This window comes from Grampus griseus (assembly GCF_964374135.1).
Source record: "Grampus griseus genome assembly, chromosome: 12".
Taxonomy (NCBI): Eukaryota; Metazoa; Chordata; class Mammalia; order Artiodactyla; family Delphinidae; genus Grampus; species Grampus griseus.
In genome coordinates, this window is record NC_139006.1 from 38,783,972 (window position 1) to 38,798,639 (window position 14,668).

At 35.2% G+C, this 14,668-nt stretch overlaps 1 protein-coding gene across 5 annotated transcripts in view; it reads right to left on the reverse strand.

Annotated features, from left to right (window-relative positions):
- The window catches only part of ESCO1 (establishment of sister chromatid cohesion N-acetyltransferase 1), a 72,144-nt gene that overhangs the window by 4,352 nt on the left and 53,124 nt on the right, over window positions 1-14,668 (reverse strand). For 4 of the 5 annotated variants that reach the window (XM_082667352.1, XM_082667355.1, XM_082667353.1 and 1 more), the window contains 3 exons: window positions 7,735-7,824; window positions 4,861-5,004; window positions 2,258-2,445 (listed from right to left, as the gene is read on the reverse strand). In XM_082667352.1, coding sequence (XP_082523478.1) covers window positions 2,258-2,445; window positions 4,861-5,004; window positions 7,735-7,824 — 422 coding nt within the window. Of the gene's footprint in view, window positions 1-2,257; window positions 2,446-4,860; window positions 5,005-7,734; window positions 7,825-8,377; window positions 8,502-14,668 lie in introns of those variants that run through there. The other variant, XR_014297507.1, reaches the window with a different exon arrangement.

The following is a 14,668-nucleotide window of genomic DNA, read 5'->3' on the forward strand; positions in this document are numbered from 1 at the left end:
GAGGGTGGCAGGAGGGGAGGGAGAAATAGGTGCAGGAGATTAAGAGGCACAGACTTACAGTTGTAAAATAAATAAGTCAATGGTATGAAACGCACAGTATGAAGAATATAGTCAATAACTACGTAATATCTTTGTATGGTGACATATCTGTATCTAGACTTATTGTGGTGACCATTTTGAAATGTATAAAAATACAGAAACAATGTTGTATAACAGGAACTAACATAGTGTTGTAGGTCAATTATACTTCAAATAAACAAACAAACTCAAAAAGAGATCAGATTATGGTTACGAGAGGTGGGGATTTGGGGAGAGGGGGTATTCAATGAAGGCAGTCAAAAGGTATAAACTTCCCATTATAAGATAAATAAGTACTAGGGATGTCATGTATAATATGATAAACATAATTAGCACTGCTGTGTGTTATATATGAAAGTTGTTAAGAGAGTAAATTCTAAGAGCTCTCATCACAAGGAAAAAAATTTTTCTATTTCTTTAATTTTGTATCTATATGAGATGATGGATGTTCACTGCACTTATTGTGATAATCATGTCATGGTGTATGTAAGTCAAATCATTTGTTGTATACCTTAAACATACAGTGTTGTATGTCAATCATAATTCAATAAAACTGGAAGAAAAAATGGTTAACTAAAAACAAGATAAATTTTGTGCTATGTAATTATATCTCAATAAAGCTGTTATTTTTAAATGTTTTAAAATTTGCCAGGATATAGACTATTAGTAGAATTTTCATATTGTAATCGTAACAAGGTGAGATGGGTACATAAAGGAACAATAAATGAAAAAAGTTAGAAACCTCTATGGTTTTAACAGGAAGCTTAGAGTGGCAATCTCAGTATCACACAGAACAAACACAATGACTACAATGTTTTATGTTTTTATAAACTAGAACCATCTTATGGTTTTGACAAGACCTAAGTTTTACAAGATTTAAAGGAGGGACAATACCCTCATTTAGGACAATTATTTAATCAGCTGCATTTTCCAGGTTTAGTTCTGAAAGAGCTAAAAATAGACCTGCCTCTTGTGAAGAGAAGGGTAGGTAGATCTAAGCCCTTCTGGATCACTACTCATTGATAAAACAAAAATAAGGGAGAGAGACCTGAAACACAGTAAGGCTCTAAGAGACTTAAGAGTCTTAGGCTCTCACTTATAACAATAATGGATTATTTTGAAAGCTATACCTGTAAGTAGTAGTAGATAGGTATTCTATGAATAAACAGACACAAGAGACCAACCTAAAAAACCTCATTTGCATGATTAATTTAAACCTCTTTCATTAATCCTTTAGCAAAGATGCTTTAAAGAGCAAAAAACATGTAATTTTCTGAATCTTCTCTATACCTTTGATTAAAAATCAAGCAATAAAAGCAAGAAGAAAAACTATTAAGAGACTTAGATTATTTACAAATACTATTCTTAAATTAAGACAAATTTTCCCAAAAGCTAAACTCCCAAGAAATTTCCCATACTTCTTTGGTTATCTTTAAGATTCTCTAATATTGAACGCAATTTGAAATAAGTGGGTTATTTTGGCCTGATATCATAGATGCAAATTTAAAAAGTTAAAATGGTTTAATAATACTTAACCCATAGTGCTTTCTTCCCCCCTCAGGTTAACTTCACATAAAAAGCACTCACAGGGCTTCCCTGGTGGCGCACTGGTTGAGAGTTCGCCTGCCGATGCAGCGGACACGGGTTGGTGTCCCGGTCCGGGAAGATCCCACATGCCGCGGAGCGGCTGGGGCCGTGAGCGTGGCCGCTGAGCCTGCGCGTCCGGAGCCTGTGCTCCGCAACGGGAGAGGCCACAACAGTGAGAGGCCCGCGTATAGCAAAAAAAAAAAAAAAAAAAAAGCACTCACAGATCCAACATACTGACAATCTTATGCAGATTTTAAATTAATATAAATAAAGGTTACACATTTAAGATTAACTAAAGGCCATTCTTTTTTTTTTTTTTTTGCGGTATGCGGGCCTCTCACTACTGGGGCCCTTCCCGTTGCTGAGCACAGGCTCCGAACGCGCAGGCCCAGCGGCCATGGCTCACCGGCTCAGCCGCTCCGCGGCCTGTGGGATCTTCCCAGACCAGGGCACGAACCCATGTCCCCTGCATTGGCTGGCGGACTCCCAACCACTGCGCAACCAGGGAAGCCCCTAAATGCCATTCTTCATATAAAACTCTGCTTAAATCCTAAACTACTGAAAATGACTTGAAGAATTACATTGAAGTTACCTTAGGCATTCAATCATGCGAGAAGCGATTTTCTTCCGACGCATCATGCTGAACACCCATATGCGGCTGATCCCACAGATTGCAGGCTCTGGCAATGTTGAGCAGCACCAGGCTTTCTGCCTTTCAAATCTGACTTTTTCTTCTTCTGACCTGATAACTGGAAGTTTTTCTTCTATAACTCTGTAGCCCTATATGTAGCAAAATAGGGGGAAATTTTTAAACTTTATTTATTTATATTGGAGTATAGTTGATTTACAATGTTGTGCCAGTCTCTGCTGCACGGCAGAGTGACTCCATTATACACAAAGACATTGTTGGAGGGGCGGGAGTTTTAAAGTGGGAATATTGTTAAGCAACTGTCTAGTACTGACCTTAGTGAGGAGGTCACTACTTTTGTCTGGCTTCTTAACAAACTATGGGAACCACTTACGCTTTCACCCTCATTTTAGGAAATAAACAGATCTGGATCTACATTCTGTTCTAACTCGCTAGTTACGTGACCATGAGATAAAGTTACTTAATTATGCTCTGGGTTCCTTACCAACAAATTGGAACTCTCCACCACCTCCTTCAGAGAATTGCTGAGATTAAATAAGGAAATATATACAAAGCAGCCTGCCATCACAGCTGGCACATAATAGGAACTGAATGCTAATTTTCTCTACCTCCCATATCCTAGGACCAGCAAAAGGACATGCTAAAAACTCGGCAGTCACAACTGTTTCCGGGCCTGCTGCCATAGTACTAGGGTTCACAGCTGTGCAGGAACTAGGATGAGGGATGGCAGAGGAATCAAGAGTTAAAAAGGTCCTTTCCCTACACTCTTACCTCTTGGAAAAAAAAAAAAAAAAACTCTAAGAAAACATACATCTCTTCTGCCAGTCTAGTGGCCAAAAAGGGACATGGCTAGCCTTCTGATGGGACGTGGTACATAAGTTAAAACAATCAGACAACACAACTGAGAGTTAACAAAGAACAAACAAGCAAATATTACACAACTATGTTCTAATCTAAACACTGCTACAAGTCATTTTTGGAACTAGGTAGAATAAAAATTTAAAAAACACAAGGGTGGGGAGTTCCCTGATAGTCTAGTGGTTAGGACTCAGGGCTTTCACTGCCATGGCCGATTCAATCCCTGGTCAGGGACCTGAGCTCCCGTAAGCCACAAAGCGTGGCCAAAAAAAAAACCAGAAAGCTACAAGGGTTTACTGAAGAACATTCATTGTGAACAACAACCAAATACAAAACACTGTAAGAAACTGTCAAAAACAAGACAGATGTCTGCAATTTCTTTTAATGCTTAGTCATTTGCCAAACAGATGTAAGAATGCTCTATCATAAAATCTGCAAATATCTTTGTCACTCTGTGCAAATCTGACTTCAAATATTTAATTTCCCTCATCTAATTAACTTCATTTGTTTCAATCATCAATTTCATCTAAAAACTGATACTTCCCTCAAGTCGGTATCTTACTATTAACCCTCCTCAGGAGTAATAAATCATGCTGGTTGGAGTGAAATTAAGGGGGGTGAGTTGCTAAGGACAAGCCTTAAACACACAACAGTTATTCAATACACACTGAAAGCACTTTGGCATTCAGGAAAATCAAGCATAACATTGTTGATATCTCTTAAAAGTGGGACAATCAAGACTCAGGGATCTATCAAGTGGATAAATGATAAAGCAAAGAATAAATCCACTGCAAAGAAAAAATAAACCCACACAATTTGTACTATGCAAAAATTAACTCAATTACAGTATGGCAAGCTTCTATGAGTTAGTCATTTTATATCGAATTTGTATCTCCAAACTACTTTGTCAGCTATTTATTTAAATCAAATTTGTAATTACAAACAGCAAGATTCATAAACTACACAATTTCAGGCTGAATTTTTTTAATGTAGCTTAACATATGGAAATTAACTCATGCAGATTTGTTTCGACTTTGTACTTTATTAGAAAATTTTATGAAGAAGCATCCACTTGCAGGCAAATAAAAGATACTACTGTTTTTTTTTGCACAATTTGGCTCTTAAATACAAGCCAAGTCCTCATCTAGAGCTCAACCAAAGAAGTGGTGATCCACTACAGGAGTGCGCAACTTTTCATAAAGGGCCAGGCAATAAGTATTTTAGGCTTTGCAGCATACCTGGCCTCTGTTGCAACTATTCAACTCAGTCTTTGTAGTGTGAAAGCAGCCACAGACAAAATGTAAGCAAATGGGCATGGCTGTGCTACAATAAAACTTTATAAAAAACAGGTTGGATTTTGCCTTCAGGCTGTAATTTGCCAACCCTTGATTTATTCCAGCGCTGAAGGGACTGAGACAGACATTACGTTAGCAGCCAACAAGGAAACTTCCCGAACAAAATTTAATAGTACTTTTGAGTTACAGAATTTTTCTCTTATACTTTATACTGACTTGAGAAACTAATTCCCATGCAAGATACAACTCCACTGTAGTAAAGAATTACACACAGGAATTCTTGCATTCATACTCTTCCTTACATAAAACGCTGAAAAATTTACCAGGATTATGTTATTCCTGTAACTCTTTAAACACCATACTACATACGACCACTCTTTAAAAATCACTTACCCATTGGATATGTTCTGCAATTAGGCAACCAACTACTTTTTTGTCATTAGAAATAAAGAGAAGTGTTTTTGTTCTGGAATAGCACATTAGTGGAGCCTGCTGGAAACCTAAGTCATTATCAACCATCTCTCTAATCTCGTCAACCTGCCAAATAAAGAACAATATTTTTTTTAACAACAAAAGCATTTTATATATGTAAAAATATACTATTTCAGTTCAATAAATTGAGTATATTATTCCAAGCAGGATATCCTCTGAAGAGTGCTTCTGAATGACTGTCCTGACCAATAAATGTTTTTCAAGCCCTGTGGACCAATTTGCAAAAGGAGGAAAGAATGGAGAGTAATGTCAAGCCCAGCAGTCTGGGAACAACAGGAGTGAGAGCTCCTACAATAGGTAATAAGAACAAAGACTTCCCATTAGAAGGATCGTGGGTTTGAGTACTGGAGAGAGCTTCACTGGAATCTTCGCCAGGCAAGCCACACTTCTGTTCTTCGCAAGGCTTAATGAATACTCTCATCAGTAAAGTGCAGGTGAACACAGAGGACAGACATAAATGTTTACTCCTTATCAACCATTTATAGGCCAGACATTATGCAAAGCACTTTATCAATATTATCTTATTTAAATCCAACACCTCTTAGAGGCTTATAGTTTCTTTTGCATACAGAAGAAATAAAATTCAAAAGTAACTTTCCCATGTCAGATATGGGACACCTAGAACCAAAGAGCTGCGATTTCTGGGATTTGAACCTATAATGTTAATATGGCATCGAACTGCTTCTTTCTGTTACCTCCTAGAATTGTGGTCAAGGTCAAATACGGTAAGCTCAAACTTTTATAGGTTCTCAAAGTCAAGATTTTTGTAGGCACCCAAACATTAGTTCCTTCCCCAGTTAAAAACTAATCTGCAAATATTCAGTCCAATAAACAGTCATTTGTGACACTAAGTTTAAAATGCAAATAACACCTAAGAGGGTTAGGTACTCACACCTCTGACATGCAGAATACCATGTAATACATCCCTTATTCAGTGATGAAAACTCAAGTCCTCCTAATCCTAGAACAATATCCCACAATACAATACCTGACTCAGTTACTAAAGGCAAATGACTCACAATTCCTTAGATTTTAATTTTTAACCTATTACTAACCAGTAACATACTGAACTGTAGGTTACTAAGAGTCTGTCCTGAGAAATGAACATGAGGAAATTAGAATTTTCTGTGGAGTCTTGGTAAGAAACGTATGGACGCCACATGCAGTAAAGCAAAGTGCCCACTGTGCATTTCCAAATGATAACAGTTGGAATTCCAAAAATCCCATAATTTAATTTTCATTTAGTCAGTTACTAATCCAACATTAATTCAACAAGTATTTGTTTCTGTGCAAGGATCAATGTTTCAAATACAAGACAGGTTTATGTGCCATTCTAAATACTACTGTCTATACTGTTCAGCAGTGGTAACATGGGGGCTTATTTGAGTAACGGGGATTGTTCAGTTATATATTCAGGGTACCCGAAAAGTCAGGAACCACAGGATAAACTTATACAAATGATCCTTGAACAACACAGGTTTGAACAGGATGGGTCCACTTTTACATGGGTATTTTTCTCTTTTTTTTTTGTGGTACGCGGGCCTCTCACTGCTGTGGCCTCTCCCGTTGCGGAGCACAGGCTCCGGACGCGCAGGCTCAGCGGCCATGGCCCACGGGCCCAGCCGCTCCGCGGCATGTGGGATCTTCCCGGCACGAACCCGTGTCCCCTGCATCGGCAGGCGGACTCTCAACCACTGCGCCACCAGGGAAGCCCTACGTGGGTATTTTTCAATAGTAAATACTTCAGTACTACATGGTCCGTGGTTGGTTGAATCCAAAGATATAGAGGAACCTAGCACACCGAATTATATGTAGATTAACACTGCCTCCCCCAACCGTTGTTCAAGGATCTGTAAGTGGAATGTTAGCTATATTTTCAAATAACAGGTTCAAAGTGTTTTTCTTCAACCTCCCTTTCAGGTGAAGTATTCCTAAATTTAAAGAGGTCCAACTATTAACCTGAGAAAAGTAAATAAACTACTTTCCTTGTGTTTCTAGATATGTTGAAAACACTCTAGTTTAATTAAGTTTTTCAGATAAACGATCAGACCCATTGCTTTACATTATGAGGTACTTCTGAAAAAGCATCTGGAGGAAAAACATTTTGAGTATATTATTTGAAAATGTAATTAATATATTCATTAAAAATAAGTTTGTCCTATGGTCTCCTGACATTTAGGGTACTCTATATAATAAAATGGTTCCAGACTTCATTATCTCTCTGGTTCATTTCTCTGAACCCTAAATTGGACTAAAACCTGGCTCACAGAGGATTTTAAGTTTTCTCCATTACATTTATAAATCAGAATATATATTATTTTCTACCTTAACATTATGATTACTTCATGTTTAACTTAAGGATAACTATGACCTACTACTAGATCCCCTTCTGCAATAAGCTTTTATTTAGAAATTTACTCAGAATAAAATGACATTTATTAATTTTAATTTTACAAATTATGATTCAGATTTTTATTTTAATTTTGAGTCTTGAAATAATTTATGTGCCATTATTCATTACTATGCCTTCATACCATCACTCAAATTACTGGTAATATGAGACAGTAATCAATCAATCCACTAAAAATTCATTTCACTTATGCTAGATACACTACAAAGTTAAAGCATAATTTTTCAGTTGGGTTGTGACTAAATGCTTATTTCTTGTTTTCAGAATTGGTTTTTAAATGTGTTCTGCCAGCAATACATTATACTCTTAAAATTAGCTGCAAAATTATACTATTTATTCTGTGTGAAATTTCACTGGAAATTTACCTTTTTCAGGGCATACTTTGGGTCTTCAGGAAGAACCATTATTATCCTGCCATCAGGATATTCAGCTAGAATTCTTTCTTTTTTCCAACCCTAGACATATATATATAAAAAAAAGAATTAATTTTAAAATATCACATTTCATACATCATATTCATGTACAATAAGAAAAATATATCAATGTGTCTAAAAATTACAGACATGGAAAAGTATATGCTCATTAATATTTAATAAGACATGATAAATCAGGTAATTTGTATAATAGGTATAATACAAGCTAATTTCTCTCTACTATTCATTCAGAGATCTAATACCACAATAGCATTTCTAATTTATCATTTCCCATTTTAAATTAATTTAAAAAATCACACACCAAAAGCAAGCCCCTTAAGGTCAGTGATTCCCAGAACCTAAAGGATAACTCACCCAGTTTCTTGATAAGAGAATTAAAGTCTTAAATTTCTTTGGAACATCGTTACCTCCACAAACAAACACTCATGGTTTTATGTCTGGCATGCCAAAGACCTCCAGGAGGTTTTAAATGAACTGATTTGCATGCAGTAGCCCAATATGTAAGGAATAGTTTTTATTCTTATTGATCACAACTATCAAAGTCACAAGAAGGATACTATAAAAATATAACTACCTTCTAAGAATCTAATAGGGAAGGAGAGGCTACGTTGTGTGTATCTGAAGTTAAACATACTCAAAAAAAGAGAGGTAATAAACTCTTCTTCAGATCCACACTCGTGGTGATTAATGAGCAGAACCTGCATGAAAAACAAAACAAAACAAAAGCCACTTAAATCTAGTAAGATGGGACTGAACCAGAGGTTAAAACTAGGAGCTTTGAAGTTAAAAATAAGTACAGAAGGAATGAGCTTAACTAGTTGTTCCATTTGTCTTACCCAACCAACTTTAAATAAAAATGCCTTTCAAGAAGCAATATGTACTTCTATTAAAGAAAACCAGCATCTTCTTTCTGAGATTTGTTTGAGAATATTAAAGCTCAATGAAACCAAGAAAAAGGCAACTATATTTTTAAAAATACTACGGCAAGTCTGAAAGGAGGTTGATTTTCTTAAATAATCCAGAATGGTCTTTTTGGGAGAGGGCAGGACCTTAGCTGGGGACAAAAAGTCTAGAAATAAACTTGGTATAAATCACAATTTGGATTAAAGTATTTAAAATCAGAATTTGTTTAAAAAATAGAGCACCCAAAGGTAAAGTAAAATTCAGACTATAATTATGATGGTAATGCGTTCCCAAGATTTGAAAAGAAAAAAGGAGCAGAAACAATAGTCACAGAAGTCATTTTTTTCAAACTAGAAACAAAAATCTGAATCATATCCAGATTTGAATATAGGTAAAATGCTTCTACAGGGAATAAAAGATATCACCCTCTTTAAAAACAAATTTACATTAATATGTTATTTTTGGGAAAAGTTTTTAAAATAAATCTATTTCACATAAAATGAAAATGGAGACTTTTCATTTTAAAAACTAAACGACAAATTCAATGAAAAGCTAGAATTTAAGTAACCCCAACTTATAACAAAGTCATACGTCCTGAACTGAATTACCTGAAGATAATTTGATAAGCTATTTTCCTACTGTCTTTAAAAATAACAATACTGGTCTAACGTCATTATATTGCACCGTAGGCACTAGATAAAGTAGTTTGCTTTACTGACTTTTTAGTACAAAAACTTTCTCTTGATACAAGTTGAAACTTGCATGTTCATGCAGGAAATGTTATCACAATTGGATTTGATACAATTTTTTAAAATGTTTTAAGTATGATTGTTTTTTCATGTACGTGTATAAGCAGCAGGAATTGCAACGGGCAGAGTTATTACTGCTTAGGTTTCTAATGTTTATGAAGACAGGATATTTAAGTGAAAACTTTTTAAGAGTTCTGGAATAAAAGTTCAGGGTTTAAATCCCATTTCCTGGTAGTTACTAGCTATATGGTCTTGGGCAAATCACTGGAACTCTCATTCTGTTTCCTGACCTAGGCTATGGACAAAATAGCTGTCATCACATACATTACTTAGGAGTTTAGAGCACTGCATTTAAGAGATGATACCTCACAGAGAGCAGCCACTCAGTAACTCTTAGTAACTTCCACTCTACCTTCCTAATGGTATCAAACTAAAATCCATGTACTACTTTAAGAAAACACAATTAAAAAGTCCCCAAAGTTAAATACGACAATAAATTCAAATCTTGGACAAGGCAAAGATGAAAGAACCAAGTTGGCTAATATCTGTCAAATAAGATAATAAAGACATTTATATGCTTCAACTGCAGTTAACTCTTTCCTGGAGTCAATAATCACATGATCCTCCTATCTTTAGAATACTTAGATGAGATGAAATGTGTCTGCTACTTGAAACTGAGACAGAGGTGGAGGTTTTGGGAAGGGTAAATGCAATTCAGAGGAAGAACCAAATAGCCACAGCTTTTTTTGCAAAGATATAAATTTCAATGTAGTGCATTTACACCTTTCACCTTTAGCTCTAACATGTTACACATATCCCTCTGCTAGCAAGTGGCATTTTCCAAACCCCAAATATTCTTAATTCACCCATCTGGCTACCGAAAAGCAGAACGCTTTACACTGCTGATAGCAATCAATGATTTTTTTTTTGCCCCAACCCCACTGTAGTTACTCTACATTTCAGAGCCTAAAGAATGGAAGGGGTTTTTCCTCTTTTTCCATTTCAAAAAGATTACAATTAAAAACAAAATACATTGGGTGGTGAATATATTGATGTATACAATTGTTGAAATTCATCAGCCAAACATTTAGATCTGTGCGTTCAAGTTATATACGTTCATACTAATCACTTTCATAAAAGGTTGAATGGAAATACCCATGAAAGAATACCCTGAAAAATAAAACCAATAACCAGCTTTTCAAAAAAATTATCAACAAATACGGCAAGGAAAAAAAAAAAGACCTAGAGGGAGAACCTTTAGATTAAAGGAGATTTAAGAGACATACCAACCAATGCAACATATGGACCTTAATTCAAACAGTATAGAAAATTACGAGATATTTGGGGAGATTCTGAACCCTGAGGGAATATCTGATATTAAGGAATTAAATTTTAAAGGTGTGGTTATACTCTTTAAATCCTGTTTACGGTAAAAAAAAAAAAAAAAAAAAAAAAAAGAGCAATCTTTTCATCTTTTAAAAATACATATTTAAAAATATCCACTAAAATGATAATGTGACACCTGGGTTTCACTTTAAAATATTAGGAGGGGTAGATGCAAGAAGATTTCCCATGAATTGTGACTTGTTAAAGCTAAGTGATGAGTACATGGGGACTCACTGTTTGGTGGTGGGGATGTGGGGCGAGATGGGGTAGACTATTTTGGAAAGTTCAAATCACCCATTGTCAAAACTGTGCCCAAGGCCCAAGGCTTGCTCAAATACCATTTATTCAGAAGTGAAAAATGAATGTCAAATGAATCCAGTCAGCAGAGTGGTTAGACCTGAGGCTGGGAAAAGCACTGACTGCAGTGGGGGCACAGAGCAGCTTCTGAGATGCTAGTGGTGTTTCTTGTCATGTGGGTGTTCACTTTGCAAAACTACACCATTAAGCTGAGCACTCATTATTTGGGTACTTTTCTTTACATGTTGTATTTCAATTAAAATTTTACTTAAAATTACTAAAGGAATTTGAAAAACAGACATTTTTAGTTCGACAGCAAGTCTAACACTTTTTATATGTTGAAATAGATATATTCTAAATACCATCTCTTTTTAAAATTTTAAGTCTTCAGAAACAAAAGTAAATTAAAATTAGCTCATTCAAAATTCGGTCACATGCTCTTCTGGACAGTACCCAAGGCAGAAAGCATAAAAAAACTGCAGAAAAACTGCATAAGAGAAACAAATTATAGACTCTTGAAATATATAAAAATATTTTGTTGAAATGAATTTTAAACGTAAATATGTACTTATGAATATTTTAAAAGTCAGCAAGGACATACACCAAAATATAAACAGAGGTTATCTGAGTGATTTAATTTTTTTCCTTTTAGTTTATCTGTATTTCCTGTTTTTTCTACTTTAATAAAATGTTATAATAAAAGTATTAATATACTTTAACTACCCGCAAGCAGCTGGTTTTAATTCATGTTTGGACACTTTGCAAAAATAATCTTGTATTAACAACAATAATGATAAAGACGTATTTCCATGCCCTCTCCAGGCACACCACCTTCCCCGAATCTCCATGTGTTCACCAACCCAAAAGCTCTCTGAACCCTGTCCTTCTGGGTTTTTTGGAGGCTTCACTACAGAGGCAGAATTGATCAAATCATTGGCCACTGGTAACAGAACTCAATCTCCAGCCCCTCTCCCCTCCCCAGGATCAGGGTGTGAGAACTGAAAGTTCCAACCCTCTGTAGTCGGCTCCACTGGCAAACAGCCCCTGTCCTTGGGTGAGCTCCAAAGGTCATCTCATTAAAGTAACAAAAGACACTTTCTCCCATCACTTAGGAAATTCCAAAGGTTTTGGGAGCTGTGAGTCAGGACAAGCACTGAAGATGGGGTCAATTATTTCTGAGCTAAATTTATTGTACACACAATATATTTTGTTGAAATTCAAATAAAATAATAAGAACCTAGTCTATTACTCATGGACCCTAGAGCCAACTACGTCACTCACTAGCTGTGTGATTTCAGGCAAAATACATATCCTTCTTTCTGCTGTTTCCTCATTTATAAATTAATTGTAACTACTTAGTGATCTGCTAAAAGAACTAAGAGGAGTTTAATATGGGTAAAATGCTTAGAGGAGTCCCTGGTACACAGAAAGACCTTAACTAATGTCATTTCTTTTCCCTCCTAAATGTAAAATAAACTAATTTGTATCAATTTATTTACCCCCAAAAAATTCCTCTGGGAATTAAAAAACATGAAGATATCTTATATGTTGATTTGTGTTCAGTCAACCAGGCATGAATGATATAATCAGTCTATTAAAGCAAAATTAAGCACAATGCTCTGTGAAGTTAACCTTCAAATCCGTTAGCTATATTTATTACTACTAGAGTATTTCAAGATTCATGGTTTCCCATTTTAAATGACTTAACCACTAAAAGCTAGCCAACATGTTTAATTTTCCAGTTTTAAAGAAGGTATTCAGAAAAACGAAAGTCCCATGACACAGTGGGGTTTTTTATTCATTAAGTGAGTCAGAAATCAAAGAATATACACAAGAATTTGTTTTATTTTAGAAAAATCTGACTCAATTCTACAGATGTTTTATAGACTTTTCATTTGGTAGGTATGCTATGATAGCAGGATCTCCTCCAGTGTACTTTTCTCATTCTCCGCAATATTTGAACTAAACAGAAGCTAGAACTCCTAAAAGCTTCTACTCCTCCAGTAAAACTATTTGTTTTGATAAATCCTGTATCCTGTACCCCACGACCAATTTTCTTTGATCCAGGGATTAAGCTACAGGGATCTGGAGTTTTGGGATGTCTAGACTGCTGAGGCCTACAATGAGACTTACTATAAATATAGACCATAAGCTCCAAAACGACTAAGACTTCGTTTGACACACACTATAGCCCAAGTCATAGCACTGAAAATCAAGTAACCAATAAATATTTTTGAAACGGTGGAGTGTGCCTGAAGGACTAAAGCCTCTATTCATAAAACCAAGAACTTAACCTCTGTCTTAGTTTTGTAACCCATAAAAGAGGAATGAAAACTACTTCACTAAGTTACAGTGAATTAAATAATACTTACTGAACAATTACAAAACTTAGTTATAGCTGACAGAATGTGGAAGGTAAAGAGGGGGAGAATGCAGTCACCAAGGAGTCAAATATCATTTATAAATATTAAAATTAAAGGCAATCAACAAAACTAAACATCAAAATATAGCTAGTAAAAACTGGGAAAAGAAGATTTTACTAAAACACAGTTATATACAGCTTGAGATATATATATATACACATATAAGCTATATACACAATGTTGGAAACACTGAAAAAGACAAAAGTGCTTAACCAGTGGAGAATGAGACTGGAAACAAGGTAGGGAAAAAGGAGGCCTTTTTTTTTTTTTTTCATTTTATACCTTACAATTCTGGAAATTTCCATTTCTAGGTACACATACTGCTTTTATAAATTTTCTTTTAAAAGATGAGTTGAAGAATAAAAACTTTGAAGGCCACCCTTTAATTCACCTAAATTAAAATCTTTTCAAGGAAAAAAATGTGAAAGGAAAATTTTCTCTACAATGGAGGTTTGAAGAACAAATGCCCTTAAAAGCACATGTTAAAAGAGAAGTATTTAAATACCCTTTCTTGCAAGTAATACAATAATGGTATATAAGAAAATTTTTTCAATAATGCCTTTTCATAACTAAGGACCACCTGATTCTGAAATACAATTTTTAAAATTACTTTGGAAGGAACTCAATGATTTACAGAGCAACATCTGTTTTCGACAGTTATTTTCCATTTCTCTAACATCCCTGTCATGTGTATATATGTTTTTTTAAATTATAGTTTTCACCACTTCCTGAGAAAAATCTAAGTTCTAAGAAATAGGTTTTTATGAGAGGTGCTTAATATGTTCTGAACAGCAAAACATTTTCATGGGTAAAATGGTAGAATCTTAAAACTACTTGGAGTTTTAATAGCTTCTGATTAAGAAAAACAAAAATCTAAAAGAAAGAGAAGTGATGAAGTCTGGTATTTATTAAAGTCACCCAATTTATAATTCAGGAAAAAAGTCTAGAGCTCAGCTAATTAGATATTTTTAATACATGGCAGTAACTTTCTTAAATGATGTCCACCTAATCAACTTGCTGGACTAACCAATGCTTAGTTTTCCCTGGGTAACAGAAGCTGATGCCTGGGGCACACTGACTGTCAACCAGTAAACAACTACTTTGGAA